Here is a 26,498-nt window from a genome sequence, read left to right on the forward strand (position 1 = left end):
CCACACTACGCCCAACCTGCCTCTTTACAAGGATTTGAATATTCTTTTACAAGTCTGGGAAAGAGGAAAATTCACATTTTACGCGAACTAAAGTCCTGCCCAACAGCTCCCCAGCTGCGGGCTGTGCCCCCGCTGTGTTGTTGCTGCGTCCTGCCTTGGTTGGGCTCCGGCGCAGCCTTGGCTCCTCTCAAGGTTCCCAAAGAAATTGTTTTGTCTCTTACCATCAGATTCACCCACCCCCACGCAAATATCCCCCAACCAGCAAAAGGCACGGGGATCTAGAAGCAAAACACGAACATTGCAGTTGCTGGGGCTGTTTGGAGAAAAATGCAGCCAAAGAACCCAGCTCACAGACTCCGCTTGTAAATGCCACCGGCGTACATGAGAAGAGCTCTGGAAAAATCTCGCCGCTCCAGGCTCGCACAACTGGGCAGCGAGGGGGAGAAGCCGTGGGAACTGGCAGCAGGGTGGCGGAGGAGAGCGTCAGGGCTGCCTAACTATTCAGCTGCGATCCAGAAGCTGAGAGTTGCAGCAAAAGCCATCTCTCCTCCTCCCTCCTCTTCCAACCCTGCAAAACATTCCCTCTCCTAGAAATTTGCATAAGCCCGCGTACATTTCCTGCAGTCCTTGGGCAACAGATAGAGTTGTGGTTCAACAATTCGCGGGATCAAAGGCGGATTACGATCCTATCGCCGGAACAGTTAAGTTTTTACACATGAGCTTTTTAGATATCATTTCTCAAAGATCAAACTCTGATGTGTCGCAGGAAAGTGAGTTTAGGCAAACCACACAGCTGAGGAGCAGGAAGGATTCTTTTTTTTTTTTTTTCTTATGCATAAATGAAAAGTTTGTTAGGGCTTTCTCAAAACCCGCAGCTCTCATCCTGTACCCAGCCAGTGCCAAGTCGCCACAGTTTAAAATCCCCACGGTGGGTCTGCCAGGCCGCCTTGCAGCAGGGGAATTCCTAGGGCAGGCAGGAAGCGCGTCCCGTGGGACGGGAGGCTCAGCCGACTCCTCCTTCAATGGCAGAAATGGCCGAGGCTCCCAGGGCCGAGCTGCAGCTTTTACAAGCGCCTGGCCTGCCATTCCCCCACTTTCCATCCAGGCCGGTGGCAGCTGGAGAGGAAGCGGCACATAATTAACCCCAGGTGGAAGGAGCCACTCCAGCTCCGCACCGGCAGCTGCCCACACCCTGCCAAGGGAGCCCGCAGGCGCTGGGGAAGGTGTCCAAGGATGGCCCGTTCAGCCCAGATGGGCTAGTGAATGCAGAAGAGGGCTAGGGTAAGGTGAGGATTAAAGCCAAATCTTCAGGGAAGCAGAAGATCTGAAATCAAGCTCCCTCTGAGCCCGCCAAGCATGACGGAGCAGCAGGGTCGCACCACCAAGGAGTTGTTTGGCCAGATGGGGAGAGTCTGGCTAACGTAGGCATCAGCTGGTCCGCGCTCCTCTCCTGACTCCTCCAACCCTGTGGAAGGAAACTTGAGTTTCTGTATCACTGCATTTGAAAGGAAAGGAAATTTCTTACAGCGGAAGTACCTGTTGCTTATCAGCGTAAATAGGAGGGAAAACGATGCCCTCCCCCCAAACCTCCATGTGTGCTGCTTATTTAAATTCAAGTTGCCCCAAGTTGAGGAAGCTCTGAGAGTGGTGCTGGCTGTTGGCACGCTCCCCAGCTGGGCTTCACATCCTGCCCTCCCTGAGACCACCAGCACCCTTCTGGCCTTGGCACCTGCACCGCTTCCATGCTCACATCCAAGGTGAAGGGGTAAGATGTTGCAGGACCAAGTGGGAACTCTCCCACAGAGAGATCTGTATGCCCACATTCCCACCACCTCCTCCTAGGGTCCAAAGAGATGGCAGGGGATGCCACTCTCCCTTCAGAGGGTGACTGGGACATACTCCCCTGCCCCAAGTGTCATGGACACAGTAGATGATAAATAAGACCAGGTGTCTCTCAAAGACACAGAGCACATCTATTGTTTTACTGACCAGACAATGAAGGAGGCCTTCAGCATCTGAGCAGCCATCCGCCGCCTTCAGAAGCACGGGGACAGCTGCCAGGGCCAGGGCAGCTGATATGGTGACAAGTCCCAGCAGGCAAGGAGGTGAAGTTGGCTGAAGCCACTTGTGGCAGGGCAGAGGGAGCAGGGGGTCGAGGAGGCCTGGTTTGTTAGAGGAAGGAAGGTGTAGCTTTACAAAGGATGGTATATGCTTTGCACATGTAAACCTATAAACTAAAAGGACGTATTTACAGGAGGTTTCTTCCATGTATCCCCAGATAAGGAAGAAAGACTTTTGAGGAAGCCCTTGGAGAAAGTTGGCAGCACATCACTGGAAATACCTTGGCTGAACGCAAGCCAGCTGAATTTAACATGAAGAATGAGTTACAGCAGCAACTGCCTAAGTAGCGTTTAATACGATAACCTGAACTAACCTTTTAGTCGAGGTTGGCAGAGGAATGTCTGCTTCACACCTCACCTGGTGGGACGTCCACCGGGGGAAGGCCCGTGGCAGCAGAGCCAGGACTGTGTGCTGAAACCACAAACACCACCGACTTGAAACTAAAAACAATCCCTCCGTTTTTAAAAGTGCCTGATTGATCTGATTGATTTTATTACTAATTGCTTCTCTCTTCGGCTTACCCCTGTCACAGCTCAGAAAGCAGAAGTTGGAAAAAAAAACCAACCGAGCTGTCTACACAGGGAAGATGTGCTTTCTCTCATGAACAGAAGTTGATCTGTTTGCATCAGAGCAAGATTTGCTGTTGTGGTTAGTTTAGCGGGGATCAGATGACTTTTGAAAAAGTACAAAACTAGTCAAAATAATCTCTAACCTAGCTAAATGGACTATGCGTGATATTATGTAAGCACCCTTAGGTCAAACAGGGAGAGAGATGATAGAGGGAAAGTTCAAACAAGGAATGAGACTAGAAGTACAAAAGAAAACAAAATAAGACATTCGGCACAAGGTCAGGCAATCAGAACATTGCAGGCTGGAAAAGGAAGTGAAATTACAGGCTCTGGCAAAACAGCTGAACGCTTACTCAGGAAAATTACAAAACTGATGTGATCCTTACCATCAGTTCTGTGTCTGCTATCCAGAACAATTTCCAAGGCAAACTACACAAATTCCTAAAAGCAAGCTAGAGGACATCATGTTCTTCCCACAAATCGGTCAAGTAATTTTTGGTTGTTTTGGTTTTTTTTAATATAAATACCAGGACCCACACATGTATGGTGTCCCTACTAGGAGATACACACACACACAAGCGTGTGTGTGTATATATATATATCAACCTGGTAAAATCTATAAGCTGGTGGCAAATTACGATCAAGATTGTCTTTTCCATCAACAGTTTCTAAAGGAGAGGTTGAAAGGCTGAAAGCCACCAGCCAAGCACTAAAATCTATTCACCAATCAACACAAAACAATTTAGCTCCTGCAAAAGACCTAGGACACTAGAGGCAAAGTTGAGATAGGAAAGAATACTCAGGTTTACGCTGAAACTAGATAGGACACATCAATTAAAGAAACTGAAGGGTTTATCCCTAACATAAGCTGCTCTGACCCTGAGTGTTTGTTTGTAGGGGAGGAAGCAGCAGCAAGCTTGAAGCATATGACACATAATTTCCCAAAGAGCTATTAGACTGTAGGGACTTCAGAGGTGGTACCGAACATTTTCTGTATATTTATTGAATGCCATACTGGTAAAACCAGGCCTCGCAATGGGGAATTATTTCCTTGCTACTGACGAAAAAAAAAAAAAAAAAAAAAAAAGAGTATTCTCAAAAAGAAGCTGAGCCCCACCAACCTGTGATATGTCACTGATGGAGGAGTTCCAGGAGCACTTGCCAGGGCAGTATTTCCCCAGCAGCATGGCAATGATGCAGAGAAGGAGAGACTCGGGAGAGCCCTACAAACATGTATACCTACTGCAAAACCCACAACACTGGGATTGACCTGCTCTTGCTGGAGTCAGGCTGATCCTCTTCAGCAGCTGAATGATTTGACGACAACAAAAATAACCACGTGCAAGGTTTACATATGCTCAGACAAGGGTTCTTTGCTGTGAGAGGGTCACGTTGTTACACACCTACAGGCAGGGCTCTTTGCCCAGGGTGGGCAGTTGCGAGGCTGCAATTAGCGAAAGCAGCCACAATCCTTGTCTTCTATGGTCCTAGAGAAGTTCTCCAAAAATACACTGGGTTAGGTAGTTGTCAGCTGCACTCATTCAGTCCACAAGCTGCCACCTGCCCCTAATTAAGTCAATAATTGAAAGCACTGCTACCTGTGTGCATCTTTACAGGTTTATTACACACTGGTGTAAGCAGCTGAAAGATCAACGCTTTGTTTGTCAGTGGAAGCCCATGGAATTTGGCAGAAACCCTGCTATCCAGTGGAACAGGGATTATCTGGGAGGCAGATGTGACTTATTCATGGCTGCATCAGCTTCAGGAACCGTGATTCATGGTACACAGCGAGGCAGCATTGCAACACTACAAAGGGCTGTGCAGTTGATCTGCTGTTGGAAGGTACCCTACTCTGTGAGCTTGTGTAGCGAGACTTATGATAGTTGCCAGTTTTAGCCCCAGACTCCACGCCTCAGAGCTGAAGGTGTTAGAAAGCTTCAGAAAGAAAACAAGAGTTTGAAGGCAAGAAAGCCAGTCTCGAAGGGAAAGGTGAGCAAAATGGCGAAATGCCATGGCTTTGAGCTGTCAGCAGGAATACGTGTAAAATCTAGCTGGAGAAAGTAGTCTGAGTTTTGCCTTTGCAGGATAGCTAGCATCGCTTTCTGTGATTTTCTGTGTGTGCAGAACTCCAGGAATTCTTTGTCGTGATAGGGACTGGAATAGACACTGAACCGCATACAGCACACGTGGATGCAATTATTATGTCTGGAACAGCAACAGTGGTGTTTTGCTAGAGAGAGTGGCTAATCTAATCTCTTCTCCTTCAGTCTGAGCACTGGACTCACGGGAGAAGAGCCCGCTGAACCAGCGGAACAGGATAGAGACGTAACAATTCCGGCAACTGGTGAACAAGAGACTTAAAACAAGTAATGTCCTGAAAAGTGAACATGAGCTGTATTCGTGCCAGTAATCCCTATTTGGCAAAAGCCAGGAGGGAAGTTGGCAACTGCAAGATGCCAAGAAAAAGGAAGAAAAAGAGAAAACCCAAACGGGCTTTAAAAGAACTACGAAGTAGTCCAGGAACAGGTTTTAAGCGTTAACAAGAAAACTGCATAAGCACTGCGAGAGAAATGATGAATGAAAACAGTCGTTGACAGGCAGCACACAGTTAACTGCAAACGGCCTAAATACCATAGGTACAAAAGTGACACTCAACAGGGTCATGGTGCACCTGGGCTTCCAGCTGCACCACACCTTCTGCTGGCTGGTCTTCCCGCTGCCGACTTCCCTCCTCTCCAAGGGGAAAACAGTGGGCATTCCCCACCACCCCCCACACTCTTTTGTCCCAGTTTCTGCTTACTTCCTCCTGCCACCCCTTTTCCAGTGAGGTTATCGCCTGGACCCCTCTGCCTGGGCAGCAGCATCCATCCCTCTGGCCACAGACGGGAGCTTGCAGACAGGCTGCGCTGCCTTCCCGAAGAAAGTCATCCCGGTTTTGTGCTCTCCCTGTGCCCCTTCCCTCCCCCATAGCACATGAGGCCAGCTGTTACAGCTTCAACGGTTTTATAGACGTGTACATTGACCTCATGGCAGAAGCTGGGAAACATGTGGGATACCACAAGCCCCCCCTCCCCGAAACAGGCAGCAAGACACCACTACACATATGCACCCCCCCTCCCCGTGCACACAGGCGGCGACGCCAGTCCCAAGATTCCCTCCCCATTGTAATTATTTTTGCTCTGTGCAGAGATTTATCACATGCAGCTGCCACAAGTTGTTTACAAGACACAAAAGCCATGAAAACACGGTTGACAAAGCCTGCGTGTGAGCTGTTTTCCCTGGCATAGATTTGTCATACCTCTTAGCTCGCTTATGCCCTGGCTGGCCGCGTGGTCTCCAGTACCACCCAGCAATGCCTTCCCTTCGTCTTCGGAGACAGCCCAAGCGCATGTTTCCAGTCAGAGCTCAGGTTTTGACACAGCTGCCTTGCCATTCGGTTTATCACTGCAGCAAGAACAGCGTTAACTCTCCACGTTGTCTCATTGTTTCTTTTACTGTTTTTTTCCCCTTTTTTCATATTCCGTGGTAAAAAATGTTTCCCAAAATAGACTTTTCCTTTGCTCTCCCAAGGATGAGTGACCGGTGCATGAAGCCTTTGGTTCATTCGGTACTAAGACTCCTGCTCAGTTCCGGATCCTAACTGCAGCTGATGCCCTACATCCACCTACCTTTGATAATTTTATCTGGAGTTACTTCAAGCTTCTGCTCTGAAAGAATAGGTTCAGGCAAACTTCAATAGCCCGCACCAAAACTATCAGTGCTAGATTACAGGAAAGCAGAAACTCCCTTTTGATATTATTTTAGTGGGTACTCAATATGAGTCATTTTCTTCCTCCAACTTAAATAACACCTCAGGGTAGGGAAAAGCTTTTACACGGTGTGCCAGGTGCTACTCAGCCAAAGGGGTTTGGCTTATGACTACAGCTGAACTTCTAGGTGTAACCTTAGCACAAGTAATAATTAAAAAAAAAAAAAAAAAAAAATTGCCCTCAAGTAAAACTGGCCACAAGTGAAGTCCCCAGGGTAAGTCAGTCAGCAAAATGGAAATGCAGTGCTCATCACACGGGCAGGACATTGGTGCTCAGTTACACTAATGCCATTTTGTGTGGCATAATGGTAAATGAAAACAGTGCAGAGACCACAGGCTTTTACTTTCAATGCAAACTGTTAACCTGAATGACAACAGCTTTCTTCCTCATCCTATTTTCATTTTCAGTACTGCAGCTGTTCTAGTGGAATTACAGAACTGGTCAGCTCAGCAAGCAAAGCTCAATTTTTTTTCTAAAGTTGCTGACTTTTTTTTTTTTTATTTTAAAGGGCAGACTAATGAAGAGTAAAGATCTCTGAGAATGCCCTTTAATGATCTGAATGCCCCACTTTTTCTCTACCCCACAGCACACCAGCAACCTGCTTTGAGAAAAAAAAAAAAAAAAAAAAGTGAAACAGTCAAACAACTCAAATCAAACAATGCAAACATTTGCATGAGGTTGTTTTTCCTTCATCAGTGCTCGAGGCGTGGGTGTAAGGAGTGTTGCAATAAAGCTGCTTCCTGCATGTGGACAAGGAAGCATCTTCCAAACCTTTACCAAAGGTGACACTCCTCTTTGGGTGTCTAGCACCCTTTAAGAACAATCATCTGTGCTACAAAAGGGTGTCTTATTGATCAACTTTACCCTCAACATTGACCTCTGTTACACAGAAGTCTACTTTCATTTTATTTTATAATTAGCCTTTAAAAAAAAACCAAATAACCAACTAAAAAAACATACATAGGTATCCAAGGAACAATAACCTAGAAGTATGAAGTACAGTGTGTCCAAAGAGACAAGACAAGGCTCTTCCTGGCCTTGCTATTCCTTGAAAACAAAGTATACAGCCATCTCTGGCTACATTCAAAGTTATTTTTTCTAGCTTTATGTCAATAGAAAGTATTTTTTAAAAAAAATCTACATTCATACAGTATATTACAATGACTGTGTTACCAAAGCTGATGCAGACACGAGTAAGCCAGTGTTTAGTATTTGCCTTTTTTTTTTTTTAATATAATCATTGATTTAAAACATCAAGGTTAAAGGCAGAAGCTCAGTAGAATTCCAAAGAGTACTCCAGACAAAAAACAGAGTATTTCTGACACTGAAAAGAGATAAAGGCCACGGCAAAACAAAATGCATACACGTTGCAGTCTGAACACTGCAGTCTTCTACTCATGATGACAGCCTTAAATTTGTCAGCTCTCCTACTCCACAAAGCCATCCCCCAGGGTCCCAAACAGACAACTGGTTTGTTTTTAAGGATTAGCCGGAACTCATTTTTTCCCCTAGAGGTGTCTTATTTCATTGTTGTTGGAAGGATAAGGGTGGGTGCCTGACATTAAAGTAAGTTGAAATGTGAGCTGCAAGTCTTCATATATTTCAGTAATAAATCATTTTGGTACCAAAGTCCTTTTCTGAAGGTAACTTAGATTCTGTTGGCCAAAATACACCCCAATACATCAAGGATCTCTTCTAAATCTTAGTCAACCACCTGTTTGAGTATCTTACCAAGACCTGGCTCTCAAGAACTCAGATTTCAGCCAATACAGTCTCTTCTATTTCAGCCTACTAGAATTACTGAGTCAAAACCTTGTCATTGCTCGCCCAAGAAATGTAAAAGTGGGAACCCTTGTCCTCCCCCCTCAAAGTTTGTCATCAGTGATGTCTAGGACCTGTATCACAAAGACCTGCAAAGAACGCTCGTCCCAGCCCCTCCTTCTGGCCTTCTCATTTCATCTTCAGGACAACTTCCCCATGGGCTGTCACATCTCCCGACCCTAAAGTACTTCTAGGAGCCAAAAGCTGGAACTCTTAAAAGGGCCTACGACATCCCCCTGAAATTTAATGGGAGTTGCCTACAGAGTTCCCTTTGGCCCCTTTAAAAAAACTCAACATAGCAGAACACAGTCAGGTACTTCTGGCCCAGTTTTCAGCACTCCTTTAAACATCTGGTTAACAACAACTGCTAGCACAGCTCTCTAAACCAAACAAAGTCAGTATGAGCTCAAAAATACTTCTCACTTCCATTTATTTCAAGAGTAAATCTGTGTTTTCTGCAAAGCTCGTATTCAACAAAATACTCTGTATGCATCCATTTTTAAAGAAAATATTTTATTACATTATGGGAAAAAAGCATAATCATCCAAAGTTTGTACTGTTAAAAAAATTGAAAATTTATTTTAGACAGCGTGTCGGTATATTCTGTTCCACATGGGAATGATAAGAAGACTCTATATCATTACTAGATATTGCACAGTCTGAAAGAAACAAAAACAAATCACATGATCTTGGGAACCATCTCACATTATGAAAAACCTACAAAGAAAACATTAAAAAAAAAACCAACACACAATCCTTTCTTTCTACAGTAGCTTTAAGTTTATAATTCTTGGAATGACCATATTCCACTGAAGACCATCTCAGTGACAGGAAGCTTCATTTCAGCAATCCCTTGTGCAAATAAGATTAATAAAAAAAATAATAATAATGCAGTGAAGTCTTTTGATATCGTGTGGGTGGCAATAACCACACAGCTGTTAGATCCCTGCCTGGAAAAACAATACGGGGAAGGAGAAAGAAGGGGATTTAGGCCATAAGTTTCGCCTGCAACTCCATCTCTGCCGCCCTTTTGAGTGCAACATCCACCAGCAGCTGAAATCCACTAAAATCCTGGTTAAGGTCTGGTGGGGTTGGAGGAGGAGTGTTAAAGAGCCCACTTTGTGCATTTGCACCAGGTCCCAGTTTAGATGCGTCCTCATGGTAGGAGAGGGAGTTGTCTGTGAAGCTGTTGGCTGGGGGCTGCTGCAGGTCCGTGGTCTGGCCTACATCAGCTGGCTGGCAAAAGTGGAAAGGGGCGTCTTTCAATGTGGTCACAGTCGTGTGGCAAATCACCGATGGCCGAGCCAGGACCGATCCCGGGGAAGCCGGCTTGGAAGAGGACACAGTCTTGCCAAGTGGTGCAGCAGTGGGAAGGAAGGCAGTCTCCTCCAGCAGGGGAATGTAGTTCTTTGTGCTGATGGAAGACTCCACCAGACTGCCCTCGGGAAGCTTGGTCCCTCGCCTTGAGATAGTGAATTGATTTGGGTCTTTGCCATCCTTCCTCAGCATGTCAGGTAAAAGCCTGCGGCGTGCATTGATAAACCAGTTGCAGACCTGGGAACATAACAACATCTTAATTTCTACCTTCACTCATTTCCAACTATGTGCCATTAGAGTTGCTGGGTTAGATTAATGAATCCCTTCAAGCAGTTTCCTTAACTGCAGAACAAAAGAGAGACCTACTGACAAGTTCTGACATGCCTGGCAAAGGCCCTTCCCTTGTCCGGGCTCTACCCCCAGCTCCCCACTCCTGTTACAGAAAGCCCCCGGACATCTGAAGACTGCTAGCCCAAATGGAGGGGTTTAGCTTTTAACTCTGCGCACACACATTAACCTATTAGCTATTGTTCCCTATGCTTAGGTTAATTAACAACAGGAAAACCTTTTCTCTCTGAAGAGAGCCACTCCTCCCACAAATAGTTACTGATTTTCCTTGTTCAACTGACTGTGTCGACAGACATAACATGAATTACCTCATTTAAGTTTGTCCTTGTTTAAATATCAAACCAGTTTCCTGGGTGATACAGGATAGTTTATAGTTTAACGTCTTTTTTCTGTTTACTACATAAAGGAGGTTTTCTTTAGGATGTTACATTAAGGAAATTTTACTTTATAGCCAATTACAAAATTTGTACTAATGAACTAACCTGGAAAAATAAAGCCCAGAAGTCAACAGGAACACTCTATATTTAGCACCTCTCAAAACCAAACCAGGGTTTACCCAAGTTCTCATGCAGCCACCTTCCCATAAGGTAGAAAGCAGCAGTTATCAATAGCTATTCCACCAAAGATGATCACAGAAGGTGAGACTAATGTGTCCAAGGGACCTCGCAGCTGCCAGCAGTATCCCAGGATGAGAACCCAAACTAACTACACAGAAGCCTCATCATACCTTTACTAACACGCTTGAGTAGCTCTATCCCATATAGGTTGCTCCACTGATAATGAAAGTTATCATACACGTAATTATATATGTGCATGTTCTACAGGAATGAGTCTCAAGCTGCAGTTTTAGAAGTGAAGAGTTATATCTTGAGCTGCGTCTCTGTCACCATAAAGCCTCTGTTGACAAATAAATACCTCCTTCTCACAATAAATTACCTTATACGGACACTTAATGTCTTTTGGGGCCCGATTCCGCAAAAATTAGCATGCATGCCCAAATTCATTACTGTTTGTTCTCCCAGAGAAGTAATTTTATTCCAAATAAACAACGTCCATCATAACACAATTAATTTTTATTTCTCCATCAGATGGAGAGTGAGTAACAATTAAAAAGGAAATCTCACATACAGTGTAAACACTTGTACCAGTGACTACACCACAGGTAAATTAAGAAAAAAAAAAAAAAAGTCAAACATAAAACAGCTCCTTTTGAAGCGAGAACTACTTTTTTTAATACCTGTAGTGTGGAAAGGTGTGTTTGTCGGGATAATAGCGCTTTTTCTTGCTCTGAAGGATAAGCATTGTATCGGTGCTCATATAGCCAGTCCCGAAGAATCTGCACGGATTCCTTGGGCAGGTTGCCACGTCTCCTCCGTTTGCCTGAGCCAGCAGATGAGGAAAGATCCAGTGGGACATCCATAGTGTCATCATCCTCCGTTTCACTACCTGATATTGCAACTACACCTACAATTGTAAGAAGACAACAACAATCAGCTTCCTAAATCCGTAAACTACTCAGATCCAGCATTCTGTAGTTCAAATACTTTTTATTACATTAACTGTCTTTACTATGAATCATGGTATAGCCTCCTATACAGGAGATTTGTCTGTAGCGTTAACTTGTCAAGCTGTAGCTTTTCTGTCAGCTGAACAAAAAGTAGCACCAATGATCTGCTCCTAGGGGAATTCTTCTCTGCAAACCCTCATTTTCTTGTTCCCCTGGCAACCTTTTATCTGCTGCATGTCATCAGATAGCTTCTATCTAATGCCAATATTATCCAAATTTGCTTGCTATGGTATGCACCCAACACTCTTCTGCAAGAGTAACTATCCAGTGGCGGGGCAAAAGGTCAATAAGCAAGAACTTAAAAGACCCAACTCAAGCAATGGGTTATTTAATTACTTAACATGCTGATGCTTCCCTCCTGGGAGAGACAGCTTGTAGATTTTATAAATTAATAGCTCATTCCAGATCTATTAATAAAAAATAATGGAACAAGGCAAGAAGAACAGTTGCGTCTGCCCCTACCCCTGAGTGGAATTTCACTTAGGAAGGAAAAAAAAAAAAGTGCAGGAAAAGGAAAGAACCAGGTGCCCAAGAGTCCACCAGTTTATCAGGAGGTGGACTTCTTTACCTTAATTGCAATGCTGTATCGAAGAATCACGATCATGTAATGTTTGGGTGGGTTGGTTGGTTTGTTTTAAACGTACCACTCTCCATCCTGATTATTTTTTCAACTTTATGGTTTTCATCTCGTATTTTGATCTGTGGGAATGTGTGTTCTGCACTACACTTACTACAAAGGCTCGAGATTTACAAGTTAACTGCATACCTTTTTTCTCCAACACAAAGGAACAGATTTCAAAATTTGATTACCCTTTTATATATACACCACACTACTAGTAACATGAAGCTATGGTATGCAAATAAAATTAAAACAAACAAACAAGTATTCAGTAGTTAGGAAGATCACAATTCTACTCCTTTAGTAGGACATACAAGTCACTGAGGAAACAAATAGTATTGTAAAACACAAAGAAATCCATGCTTTAAATACTCACCAGGTTAAGCTCACCAGAAAATTCAGGAATCTTACAAACTATATATAAACCCAAATGAAATACCACCCATTTTCAACTAGTACAATACTAATTTCAAGTGAAATGATACTGGCTTTCGGAAACATTTTCTAGAAAATACAGACAGAAAACAAGCCCTTCATCTTTCTGTGTTTTGAACTTAGATGGGGGGGAAACTTGCTCATTCATAACATCAAAACTAAAAACCTTAATAGTAAAAACAAGTTAAATGTCAAAAGTAAAATTTTTATGTTGGCAACCACCCACCCATAATTCAAAAATTCTGTTCAAGGAAACAAAGTTAGCCCTAAAATACATGCAGTGTGCCCATGAAAGTATAAAACTATATAAAGCTACAGTTATATCCACAAGTAAAGAAACAGAAGGAATTAATGTCATTTAAAAAAAAAAAAAAAAAAAAAAAACCAAACCCAAACAAAAAACCCTACCCCAAAACACAGAAAGAAAGAAAGAAGGTGTGTGTGTGCAAGTTTTCCTTAATACTTGGGGGGGGGGGGGCGGGGGGGGGAAGAGGAGAGGGGAGCAGAGGAGGACCTTTCCCCACACTTTCAAAACTTTAGCCAAAGCTGACGTGGTAAATTATTCTTTCCTTCCCCTATTTATGAATAGCTCCATCATCCTTAAATTTAGTTTAAGCTGTCCAAATTTCAATGGACATTTTTGATATGCAAGTATTCCCAGCAGGCTGATCAATCTGCAATTTGTCTGGTGTAGTTACTTCAGTAACTTAGTAATGTTTTCATTCTCCCAATCGTTAATTTATGTAACAGAAACATCAAACTGACATACCAAATTTCTCCTGTGATGATTAGCTACATAAATTATCCAGTCATGGAACAGGAACAATAGGACAATATTTAAATAGTCAACACAAGATAAACTCCAAATTATGTAAACAGGTTCTTAATTCATGTAGAAAGTATGTCAAGTTTGCTTCAAAATGATTGCAAGCAAACTACTTTATATTTGTCATAGCTTCACGGAAAGTGCCGTCATGCTTGCAACCTAACCTGGGAACACGCCTTGCACAACAGGCTCCTGGATCCATGAGGACCACTCCTTGGAACAAAGATCCTGCACGGGCAACACGGTGGCTCTGCAAAGCCTATGGGACTATGGATGTCCCACTGGATCTTTCCTCATCCCTTTTAAATTGAGTTTAAAAACTAGCTAAAACTAGCCTACACTATTCAGACAATGTTTTCAAGTGAGCTGTTCTTGTTTGTCAGAAACCAGAAGTATTGCAGCACTTCAGTGGGTTGGGTTTTTTGTTTGTTTTTAAATATAATAGGCAGCAAGACAGGACCTTGGAAAACAGGGAGAGGCAAACAGTGAGGGCTGGAAATAAGAGGGAAGAGAAGCCAAAGAAACTACTCCTATGAGAAAGTTAGGTGTCTAATGGTTTGTGAGCCATATTTACGTGGCATAACAAAAAGTCCTCCAGCCACACACCACCCCATCTGGAGTAACCTCTGCAAGTTCTAACACACAGCTAAAAGACTCCACAGGAGTCAGAAAACTGAATTGACAGCAAAACAACTTCTAGAAGAACTGTTGCTCTTTTTCACCTGAAAAAAAAAAAAAAAAAAGTGACAAAATACTGCCTGGAAGCCAGCAGCATAAAAACGTTTCTCTATTTTGCAAACACGATCTTTTGCTAAAGTAAAAGTTGCCGTCTGACTAACCGTAACCTACCTAGCAAGAAATGAGTCAACAGCAGAGCCTGCCCTTTGACCCGCTCGCTTAAGTGTGTCATATTAATTGACACAGTAAGTTAGTGACACAAAGCAGGTTTTGGTTAAGCAGGAAACCCAGTGTAGTACAACTTCGGCTCATTTAAATAAGCTCATTTAAATAGCTGATCAGCCCTCTGAACTTGCGGCAGATCTCTCTGGCGCTGTACAGAGCGAGCAGCAACAGGAAGTCATGGCTAGAAATCTCGCACTACCCCAGCTGATATTTTTTTACTAGAGCAGGAGCCACGTTGTTGCTGTCAAGGCTCTGTTTTCATTAAAGCATTCCTGCTGATTACAACTCAGCTTTGTTTTTCCGTCTTGTTAGTAATCAGGCTATTCGCTGCTGGTTTCCTGTTTTAACAGGGCCCAACTGAAAAGGCTTCTGGCTGGGCTCCATGACTGGACCATTGGCTTACTGTTATTTACACCCAAAATAAAGGCTTGTGGACACGACCAGTACCCCCAGCTGACCTACTAATTTATTTAGTCTTAAAAGCAGGCTAACGCCAGGTTATTTTATGTCTCCTCCAAAATACCTTTAACCTAAACAGAAAAACTGCTTTTACAGGACTAAATTAAAGCAGCACAAGTTCATTTGGAGAGGTCTGAGAAACAATACAAAATCGCAGTTCTCCACTCCCACCATCACCACTTAGACCAGCAGTCCATTACATTAATGACCTTAGAACTACACGATCAGCATCCCTTTTTTATAAATTACTTTATCCTCCTGGCTTCCCAGTTGAAGTCACATACATGATTGAACGCACTGTTGCATTGTATCACAGCCCAAAGACTTTACAGGTCCTCCGGTAATCAGCTCAGGGAAGATTACACCTAGGATCTCGAGTCTAGGCTCAACACCCAATCATTAACAGCTTGAAACAACTTGAGTAAAAGTACAGTGATGACTAAAGTTGATTTCAAAATAAACTACTGCTACTTAAGAAGGCATGCTGAAATACCTCGAGGGGGAGGACAAAGTACTTAGGCTGAGAAAAATGAAATGGAAGTTAAGCAAATAAAAAATTTAGGCTGAATATCAGGAAAAAAAGACAACTATCCCATTGTGTCGAGGAAGAGCTTCACAGAGGAAGTGGCAGAAGCCAATTGTTATTCAAAACAGGACAAAGTATACCACAAGGAACAATCTCTGCCCTCCAGAGAGGGGATGGACAAAAATCACTTTACAGAAAACCTCCACCCCTTTAGGGTTCTCTGAATTTAAGCAATTTAATTTGGTTTTGTTTTGTTTTTTTTTGTTTTGTTTTTTTGTTTTTTTAATGAGCACAAACAGAACCAGTTCTCATCTAAGGCCCCGATCCTGTTGTAACCAAGTTCAGTAGGATTCCTCACATGTATAAACTTGAGCACATGCCTGTGTCTTTGCGAGATTGTATTCCAAATCAGCTAATTAACAAGCTGAATATGTTCAGTGTGATTGCTATCACGTTATTATTTGTAAATTAAACTATCCAGAGTTTTAATCCACAGCCTGTTACCTAAAACAAAAAAACACAAAGCAAAAACCAATCAAAGCAACCAACAAAAAAAATCCAACACATAAACAAAAAAACCTAACTAAAATTTAATGTGAATTTAAAAACCAACAACAAAAATAAATTAGTTTAAAATTATTCATAAGTAACCAAGAACTACAAGGATGCAAAAGGGAAATTCCATAGTTAAAAAAAAAAAAAAAAAAACACTAAACAAAACTTTTTCCTCTGAATAGGTTTCATAATTGAGGAACCAGCTTATTTGTTCTCCTCTGCATTTCACAGCTTGCACTCTATCGCTTCTAAAGCGTCCAGACTTGGCTATACTATACATTTTTTTTTTTAAACTGGATTTTTCTAGGAGTGCAAGCAAGGAATCTGTAACAAAGTCACTCTTTGAAACTTCTTGAATGAGCCTGAAATGCCAGGAGGTCACAAATAACTACAAGCCCAACCTTTAATGAAACAAAGGCACCCTAGCCCTAACATCTTTTAAAAAGTTTCCGTCTTTGTCTCCTCACCTTTTAATTTCTGCCACGCAAACCCCAGGCCCATGGCCCCTCTCAAAAGTTCTCCCTCCCGCCTGTCACCTTTCATTGTTTCCATTGTTTCAGCCCAGGACTTGCAATCCTCAAAGCAGATCTTTCTCCCTCTCTCTCTCACACGCACATACACACACACAAAGCCCTACATGCATACCTAGAAACTACGTCAGCGTTTTTCACACGCATTTATTTCGGAGGTGGCAAGAACAACAGTTGAAAGTGGAGGGAGTTTGGTATTTCACCAACCAGCAGCTGCCCTGGGGGAGAGAAGTCTGAACAATGGAAGCAACAGCAGACAGGAAACCAGCTCACCACTGCTGTGCAAATAGGGAGCATAGGAATGTCCTAAAAATAACTGGGCTAAATTAATTCAGTGAAACCATAAAAAAAAAAAAAAAAAGAAAAAAGAAAAACCAACCAACCAAACCTGCTTGCAGTAAGGTTAAGAATCTCAGCCTACCTAAGACGACTGAAACATTTCAAAGTCGATGCTGTCACTGTCTCTAGGCACAGGCGGCTGAGGTTGGTATGCAGCACATGTTGTAATGTAGAAATCCGTGCAGTTAGCTCGCAGGCTGAAACGCGCCGCGCGCGCCCAGCTCCTGCGGGAACTCGGAATGCTTCGCTTTCAAACACCACCCTGCCCGCTGTTTAAACTTCGTCTTTGTGCCCTAATTCCCTTTGTGTGTGCTCCTCTTAAACGAGTGGCACGTCCAAAGCTTCTTACGAGGGCTACAAACCATATTAGTACATCGCGTTTCCAGCAGCCCAATGATTTCACGAACGACATATGCATGAATTGCTCCACGGATTGCTCCAAGGATATTAACAATGAGCGAGGCTGCTCTACTATGGAGCCGCAGGAATGCGTAGTAGGGGAAAACCAGCACAACTCTGCGGAGTACTGAACATGCGCACTACTCCCCTCTAACCCTTCACTTCGGGTAATTTAATGGTCTTTGAATGCAAAACACCCTTCATCCACACTACGGACTGGTAAATCGCAACTGAAGAGATCCTGCTTTGCTATAAACTTCTTTCCAGCCAGCGCAGATGTGTTAAATCTGAAAACACGTCCCGCGGCTTTGTGGCCAAGCTCTAATTTAAAGGCACTTAAAGCAGCACAAGCGAAAAGAAGTAACAATCTTCTGGCTGTAAAGTTTGTCTGTTTGCAAGTCAACACAAAGAAAATTTAAAGAGCCTTAGCTTTGGGGGGGGAGGGGGGAGGAGGTCTTCCTCCTTTTAATCCTAACTGTGTCGAAACTCCGTACTTTGTTTTTTGCTGTTTTAAGGGATAAAAGAAAGGGAAGGGGAAGGCAGCAACTTTCAGCAAAACAAGGCGGCCGAGGGCGCGGATGGGGTTTGAGACACACACACACACACCCCAAGCCCCCCAACCCCACGCCGCCGTGAACAAAGGGTTGCCCGAAGGCGGCGGGTCGCGGCGCTCCGAGTTGCGGGCGGCCCCGCTTTGCTGGCCCCAAGTTTGGAGAACGAGCCGCACTCTCGCCCCTCGTTACCGGGACGGCGGGGCTCGGGGTGGAAAAGCGACAAAAAGCGTTTTAGGGGAGGGCAGGGGGAAAAGGCTCGGCGGAGAGAGCGAAAACAAAACTTCGCGGAGGCACAAAGCGGACGGCTGGACATGTTTTTGACAGGGAGCCAGCGGCGCGGAGAGGCGACCGCCTCCAAACAACAGCCCCGCATGTTTTGTCTGTGAGCGGAGCATCCACTGCCATCTTCCACAGGGGCTCGGCTGGGGGGGGTGGGGGGAGCGAGGGGCCGAGGAGAGAAACAAAAGACTCCGTCTGTAGGCAACAGCCCCCCCCTCCGCTTCCCCCCCAAGCCGTTCCCGAACGGAGCGGAGAGGCGTAGGGCACCCCGCTTTCTCCCAGCGCCCCATCACAACTACCTTTTTTACTTTTCATCTTGATCGCCAGGACCGAGCCGCCGCTGCCGCCAGACACCCCGCACGCCAGGAGCCAAGGGCACACGCTCGCCGACCCAAGTTTCTCTCCTTTTGCCGGACGCTGCTCCCCCTTTAAACTCGGCGAAGAGGAAGAGGACGGAGAAGCAATACCGCCACCACCGAGCGCGGATCCAGGCGCCCGGTCCGGAGCCGCGCTGCTGTCAGCGGGAGCCGCAGGGCTCTGCCTTCCCGGGGGTTTTCTGGTGCGGCCGCTGCCGGGGTGGGCTTCCCTCCCCCCCTTCTCTTTGTTCCCTTCTGCCGGCGATTGGCCCCGGCTCCTTAAAGTGAGGAAAGGCACGGGAGGGAAAGGTACACAGCGCCCGCCCTCCCCCTCCTCCCGCCGCGAGTACGGGAGAGTCACCGAGCGCTGCACTGGCACTCGCGGCTGCCGCGCTGCCTCCTCCTCCTCCTCCTCCTCCCTCCTCCCCTCCCGGGCTGCTGGGGCTCTGTCAGACGGGAGAGGAGGGACGGACCGGGCGGGAGGAGGGGGGGGAGCCCGTACCCACTCGCTCATGCACACACAACAGCGGCGGCGGCGGGGGGAGCCCTCCGTGCCTCCCGCTCCCTCGCCTTTCTTCCAGGCAGACGTTTGATCATTAAACTGGAAGGAGAAGGGGGCGAGGGAAGGGGGGGGGGGGGGGGGGGGGATTTTGACAGCTGCCCTTGACTAGCCTCCTCCTGTTGCTGCCGGATGAACCACCCACTCCTTCGCGTGAATAGAGTGGAGAAGAAAGGAGAGTACGTACGGCAGGAGAAGGAGCCCTCCAAAGACCGGCGCCCCCCTCCCGGCTGCCGAGGACTGCTTCACCTACTGACCCCGCACCCCCCCCCCCCCGGGATGGCATAGAGCGAGCCTCGGCGCTGGCCAGCGCCCTCCCCCCCGCAGGGATGGCGAGCCCCGTTTCTGGGGTTATTTTTACATCAGTTCCTAAAGGTTGTTTTTCTTGTCCATCACCACCACCCCACCCCCAGCCCGGTGGATTTTGGTGCGCCACATGCTCGTAGCTGTAAACGAGAAGAGTCTCACAGCTTGACTCATCCCTCTCAGGCGAGCACGTGGTGCAGCAACAGTTTATTTTGCTGCGGGATGGGAAACGCGGGACCTGCGAGCCGCTCGTTGGCGGAGGGCTCGCCCCTGCTCCCCACCGAGCCGGGGAGGGAAGGAAGAGAGCCCTCCGGAGCGCGGGCGGCCTCGGCAGCGTGTCCCGGCGCTTCCACCCGTCGCCCCTGTCAAAGCGAGGTGCTTTGCGGCTCCGGGCTGAAAATTCACCCACGAAGGTTTTGGCGTGGAAAGTGAAATTAAAGCCGCCTCGCCTCGGAACACGCGTGCGGACGTAGCGTGGTTTTAATGCCCGGGAGTGCGTATATTTGTATTGCTCCTGCGCCCGCCACGTGCTGGGTTGTTTGCGGGGGGGCAGGCATTGAGGGTTGAGAAGCAAACGCTTTAAACGGCTGATGAAATAATTCCTCCGGCAGAGCAGGGCTCCTTCCTTCCCCCGCCCTCCTGCGCGGGCACCCGCGCAAACGCGCGCTCGCAGCAGCGGAGGAAGCAACTGCGCTACTAAGAGCTAAACCCTCCCCAACTACCTTGTAACTATTTATATGTGGCGTAATTACTGCGACCTTGCCGGAGACACAACAGCTGTTACATCCTGATCGGGGGAGATGGGGGGGAAGGGAATGAGTCACGTCAGTTCACAAGGCCCCCACTGTCGGCCGTTGCGGGGCCGGCGGCTCTCTGTGGGGTGACCGTTGGTGCCGCTCGCTGGCAGCCGGCTCTGCCGGGCTGGGCCGGGTCTACTGATTCACGGCGCCGTGGGCCAGCGCGGCGTCGGGCACTTGGTTGGTTGTGCCGCGCGGCGCTGACTGAGCACCCGCCACCGGCGGCGCGAGCCGGGCCGTTACCCGCCGACCAACCGTCTTCCCAACCGCCGGGGAGTGGGCACGCACCGCCGCGCGCGCCCGCCCTTCAGGCCGCTTTCCCGCCGCCAGCCTTCGGTTGTGTCCGAGCCCGGGAGGACGAGGCCGGCCCAGGGGCGGGTGTTTATAACGTGAGAAGCGCTGTTTCTCTGAGGGACCAGTGACTCAGGGGCGGGGGGGTGCGCGCACGCCGCTGTAATTATATATTTTTTTTTCCTGTTTTGTTTTTGTTGTTTAAAGTCCTGCTTCCCAGCTGTGAGGGCTGACTCTTCAAGCTGGTGTTTTGAGCGCCCGGGAATGTTCATGCCAAAAAAAAGTAATTACGGGAAGTTAACAAAAGACACGTCAAGCATTTGAAGAGATTTCCCTTTCTCCGTACCGCCCGAGCCACCTCAGGCTTGCTTATTGTCCTTGGGACTGCCGGCAAGTTTCTAAATCAAACTCTTCCTTTTTTTTTTTTATTCTTTTTCTTTTTTCTTTTCCCTTTTATCTTTTTTTTCTCCCCCTTTCCCCCCTGTTCCCCCCCCCCCCCCTTTTTTTTTCCAGTTTGTTGGGTTCACGTTTTGCGCGGTGGTGGGGTTTTTTTTGTTGTTCTTCTTTGGCAAGTTCACTTTCATGAGGGGAAAAAAATAAAGTTTTGTTTTCACACTGAGCAAGCTCAGGCTTGCTTTTTAAGAGTGTTAGGAACACCCTTTCTAGGTCTGCTGGCACAGAAGTTCCTAGGAATCTTCACAACGGATGCGAGAAGATTGATTTTTGACTTCATGTGGCAGCTTTTTAGCTAGTAGGAGCAGGCAGTGAAGTAGTTGGTGTTCGTTCCTAGCTCCCTGCATACCAAATGCCCAGAGAGGCATTTTTTTGAACCAAGTAACTCCATGTGAGTACGGGTGGGTGTATCCATAGTTGGGGCCACTGTGAAAGGCATAAAGTGGGCTTGTGCGGTGCACCTTGCAATTGTTGGCTGGGGCAGAACCTCAGGACTCTGTACCAATTCTGCCTGTCTTTACCCCTTGAAGACTCTTGATATGTGTTCGAGGTGGTAGGGTGGATACAGTTTGCAAAAAAGTAGGGTGGGTGGAAGAAAACCACCTGCAACTTTCTCTACCAGTAAGGCCTCAACACACCTGAAACAATGTATTATCTAAAGAGAGAACAGGTGATTTTTGTCACCTGTCCTGAGTTCAAATCTACTGAACAGCACAACTTGATTGTACAATGACTGCAGCAGCCTGGTGGCCTGTAAGTTGCTGATAGATGTTAGCATTGGCTGTTGCTTGCAGGCAGAAGTAGATGGTATGTAAGACAACGTGTAACTTTCTGCAGTTTTTCAGGATATGTTTTGTAGTCTTACTTAATCTACTGGAGCTGTATCAGCACTAATCATATATCACAAGCAGTTCATGCTGCTTGCTGAGCAGCTTTGGCATCTGTGCAGCTCCTTGGGTAGGTAGTGGTACACACGTGCATCAAGATTCATCTGTGCCAACAGGTTTGAACAGCTTGGTTTAGTCAGAGCAAGTTCAGCTCTGTCTGGGCCCATCTGCATAGATGTGCTGTTAATGTTTGTCAAACTGGATTCCAAGATGGGAGAGAAATAAACTTGGAGAGGCTAGATTTTTAATTGCTCGATGATTATGCATATCATAGGTTTATCAGTGTTTTGTGGTGACGCACATGTGTTTCTGTCCTGTCACAGTACCACATGTGGTATCTTGCATGACTAATTGTATGTTTTTTACAAGTGCTTTGCTTTGAGATGCTGGGACTGTGTTTGCCTAGCTACTACTAAACTCTCTGAGGCTATGCTTTGGGCATAGAAACTCTTAAAGGAAGTACACTGGAAAATTAGGATCTAGGCATCTCAGGCTTGTGGATGCTTGTTATCTTAGTCTGTTTGTTCCATTTTGCCATTTATAAGTGGAAGAGTATGATATTTTTTCTCCCCGCTTTATAGGATATTATGAGAATAAACCCATTGTTCTTTGTGGAATGCTCAGGTGCCATTGAAATGTTTTTGAGAAAATTTATTCCTTTATATTCAGAACAGAATTAAGTAGTGCACACTAAGTTAAGCAGGTCATACCTTCAGCGTTGAGAATAAAGCAATGTAACAAATAACTCTTCTTCCAGTGAATAAATCTGTTCCATGCATGGGAAAACAGGAATTGCTGCTGTGGATCACACCCACTCTTCACCTTTTCTTATCCATGACTTTGACCAGTCTCAGATGTATCAGAGGAAAAGGAGAGGCTACAGAAGGCAGATGTGAGGTAATATTTTCCCACAAATGTCCCATCCAAGTATTTAATAGTTCAATACAAGCATTGTAATAATAGTTTAATATAACTTCAAATTTTGTTACTGAGATAGCTCAATAGTCTTTATACTGGTATAAAAGTTTAATATCTCTATAGCATTAAAACTCTGTAATGGCAGTCCAGTGGCAGAGTAACACGTTGAGTTGTGAATTATATAAAAATGAATTTCTGTTTTGTTTTTTCTTACCTGTTTATTTCATTGAATATCATCTTGTGCTTTGAGACAATGAAAACAGATGTTCCTGGTTTTTACCTTCTGTGTGCCAGTCATTATTTTATATACTTTCATCATGTCTGCTTTCAGAGATAAAATTTTTCACTCTTCTCAATCTCTTTTCCTATGAGAATTACTCCCAGCTTTTGATCATTGCCTTAGTTCTCTCCCGAGTCTATTTAGTCCTACAATATTCCATTTTTCAATAAAGGTGACTTTTGCTGCATGCAGTATTCTAAGCAAGGTTGATTGCAATATATATCTATTTGGTATTACTCCCTGACCTATTTCTTATGGAATCCAGCATGTTAGGCTTTATCTTTGGCTGTTGCTACATACTGAGCACAGGGCTCTATCAACTTTGGAGGGTTATATAGCTTGTTTGAGATTTCTCTTGTGCAGTTTCATACTCAGTGCTGAATTTCTTTTGTTGTTGCATTGTTCATTCGTGTAACAGAAGTCACACTGAAGTTACTCACAAATCTCCCTTTTCCCAAATGTATTTTTGATAGCTGCAGACTCTGGCATCTCACTATTCTTTACCTGTCCCTATTTCTTCTTCTTTCACTGGTCTGAGTTAATATATTAAAGAACTCTGAACTGAGTATAGGACCTGACAGTACTCTGCTATTAAACTTTTGTCATAATAAAACCCAACCATTTAATTTTACACTTTGATTCTCTTGCTCCAACCAGATATTTAATCATGACAATCATTTGCCTTTTTCCCCTAGCATCTTCTTAGTTTCTCCAGTAGCTCCTTGTATGGAACTTTGTCAAAAACCTTTTGGAAATAAAAATAATTTATGCCAACCAGCTGTATTCCCATAATTAGAGCTCACTTTGCCACCTTTGTGCAAGGGCAAAAATGGTAAAAAAAAAATGTCGTGAAGACAATCATAAGATTTCAAAACTTCTGCATAATATACTCTGCAACTTGAACATGCTTTTCACTTTTTTTTTTATGTGGGCATTCTTGTGGTTATCAAAGATCAAAGAAGAACAAAAGCCCCAGGAATTCCTTACGTAGAATCGCAGTGACTCCTGTCTTACCAGACCTCGGTAAGCATCAGGTTTGCAACCTTTTGGTTCTCAGCATGTACTTTAGTATGGACTTGAGGTAACGGGCAGTAGTTATCGTTCCTAATGAGAATCAGCCGCTGGAGAGATCTATGATTGCCACTGGGGTTTCCAGACATTTACTGGCAAAAGGGAGTAATGGCTTCTCTAGCCTAGCAGGTTCTAGTGCCAGGTCTCTCTCTGGGGCCTCCTTCAACTCTGTGCCAGCTCTTGCTCCCTCATCTCCTTATGGTCCTCCCCCATGTCTGTGCCTCGGTATATAAGCATATAGAAATAGAATATTATGGTTACTGTAGGGGCAATTTAAGTATATACAGTAATGTTCATTTATGATTATAAGACAATGCAGAAACTTCGTAAGTGACATAATCACTTATGCTGAGAGACTAAAAGCTGTGCAACAACTGGGGAAGTGGTTTATGAAACTTGCATTAATGTAAAAGTAATTTCTTCTCCATAGTTTCAAGTCAGACCACTGTGTAAAATTAATATTAAAAAAAAGTTATCTTGCTTGAAGTAATAGTGTTTACTTTCAGGTTTTAACTTAAAATAAAAGTTTGACAAGGAACAGACCTCACCTATTCCTTCCAGTTATGCAGAAGTGATAGTTTTTGTCTACCACAGGCACATCTCATAATTGCTTTGTCCTCTGGTCTAAAGGGGGGGGGGGGGGGGGGGGGCGGGGATCTGGCTCTGCTTTCTTCTGTGGCACACAAGTGAGCATATCAAAATCAGCATGACCATGGCCAACCGTATCCTGGGCTGCATCAGAAAAAGTGTGGCCAGCAGGTCAAAGGAGGGGATTCTGCCCCTCTGCTCCACTCTCGTGAGACTCCACCTGGAATACTGCATCCAGCTCTGGAGTCCCCAACATAAGAAAGACATGGACCTGCTGGAGCGTGTCCAGAGGAGAGCCACGAGGGTGATCCGAGGGCTGGAGCACCTCTCCTATGAGGAGAGGCTGAAAGAGTTGAGGCTGTTCAGCCTGGAGAAGAGAAGGCTCCAGGGAGATCTTATTGCGGCCTTCCAGTACCTAAAGGGGGCCTACAGGAGAGCTGGGGAAGGACTTTTTACTAGGGCATGTAGTAATAGAACAAGGGGGAACGGCTTTAAACTGGAAGAGGGCAGGTTTAGATTAAACATTAGGAAGAAGTTTTCCACTTTGCGGGTGGTAAGGCACTGGCACAGGTTGCCCAGAGAGGTTGTTGAGGCCCCATTTCTGGAGGTGTTCAAGGCCTGGCTGGACATGGCCTTGGGCAACCTGGTCTAGTGGGAGGTGTCCCTGCCTATGGCAGGGGGGGTTGGAACTCAATGATCTTCAAGGTCCCTTCCAACCTAAACCATTCTATGATTCTTTGACAAATGACATAATCATTGACAGTCTCAGCTTAGCTCAAGAACTTGGAGCATGCAAGGAAACAGATCCCTTTCCTGAAATTTGAAACTGTGGGTGCAATTTTGCAATTTATGTAACCAGTTTTTGCTTATCTATAAGAAATTAAGCAAATAAAGTGGGTATGTCTGACCAAAAAAAAAAAAAAAAGTGGGTTTAGGGTTTTCAGTTTGGTTTGGTTTTTAATTGTGGGCTGACTAACTTGCTTTTACCACAGACTGGTTAGTGCATATGGAAGAGAAGGCAGGAGGTTTACTGCGAGGTGCCCTAAGCAAGAGTGACGTTGCTTAGCTGGCCTTTTCTAGCCAAATACTAGAATGTCTGTTTCCTCTTAAGGTTTTGTATCGGCAAACTGTATCTAACTGTGCCAAGAATCATCGTGTAAAGCAACAAAAACAAAGCCTAAGAGATGTCTACACTTGTTAACTGGTATTTTTTTCAGGGCAGAATGTTAATTTAAAATGAAGTAACTTTTCTTAATAACTGTATTTGGGCACTTTTATTCTGTTTAGTGTAGTCTACTCTAAACAATTTAATGGTCAGCCAAGTATTTGCTTGGTTGAGTCTACGCTAAAAGTTTGTTTTGTTTTTTAAGAACTATATTTCAGGAACATTGCCTCTAAAGTTATTTCTGTCCATACAAGACAAGGTTAAGTTTGCCTTGCAGAAGGACAAAAATGCAATCATAATGAATGAAATATACTACTTATTATTAACACTAAATATTATTCACTATAACAAAAAATAACATTAGTTTTCAGAAAAACCTAACTTGGAATACTTGTTATGCCTGTGAACTAAGGAAGTGATGGCACCACATCTTAATACTTTGGGAAATAGAAAGTTTTGCTAAAGATGTGCTACTGCCATTCCCTGTTATTAGAGTGGAAGACTTACGTAGGAAACAAGAATGCCTTCTGGGAGCACAGATTTTCCGTGTTTTTTTAGCAGAATATAAATGTGGATGTTATTTATAAAGTATAATAGTATACAAAAAAACTATTCAGCTACATAACCTCATGTTCAACAAAGATTGGAAAGGATGCAGACTAGTTTAAAAAATAGTGAGATTTTATGACAGGCTACAATTAAACACTGTATACTGAATTCAGAAAAGCTTTTGCTGCTGTCTATGTTGTACCTGCTCTGAATATATGCTGGGAGCTTTATTTTCAAAGTTATCAGCTGTGTACTTTTATAAGTATTGCATCCACTTTATTATTTTTGTTCCTGTGATTGTT

General features: G+C 44.8%; 1 protein-coding gene across 2 annotated transcripts; it reads right to left on the reverse strand.

Annotated features, from left to right (window-relative positions):
* Positions 1-8,824: 8,824 nt before the first annotated feature.
* Positions 8,825-19,114, reverse strand: TGIF1 (TGFB induced factor homeobox 1). 2 transcript variants are annotated; one of them, XM_082479919.1, is made up of 3 exons: positions 19,079-19,114; positions 11,223-11,449; positions 8,825-9,874 (listed from the first exon to the last, which is right to left on the reverse strand). In XM_082479919.1, exons 2-3 carry the CDS (start codon positions 11,403-11,405, stop codon positions 9,308-9,310), a joined length of 750 nt encoding a protein of 249 aa, XP_082336045.1. In that variant the 5' UTR covers positions 11,406-11,449; positions 19,079-19,114; the 3' UTR covers positions 8,825-9,307. The 2 variants fall into 2 exon arrangements, with proteins under 2 accessions (XP_082336045.1, XP_082336044.1); XM_082479918.1 differs by lacking the exon at positions 19,079-19,114 and adding an exon at positions 18,276-18,656.
* Positions 19,115-26,498: the final 7,384 nt, after the last annotated feature.

The sequence above is a fragment of the Vanellus vanellus genome (assembly GCF_965231255.1).
Source record: "Vanellus vanellus genome assembly, chromosome: 2".
Taxonomy (NCBI): Eukaryota; Metazoa; Chordata; class Aves; order Charadriiformes; family Charadriidae; genus Vanellus; species Vanellus vanellus.

What these genes read in the sequence shown, in the direction of transcription:
- TGIF1 (XM_082479918.1), bottom strand. An exon ending in CACACCTTTCCACACTACAG is followed by an intron (nt 9,875 to 11,222) that starts GTATTAAAAAAA and finishes TTATGTTCCCAG; the next exon opens with GTCTGCAACTGGTTTATCAA.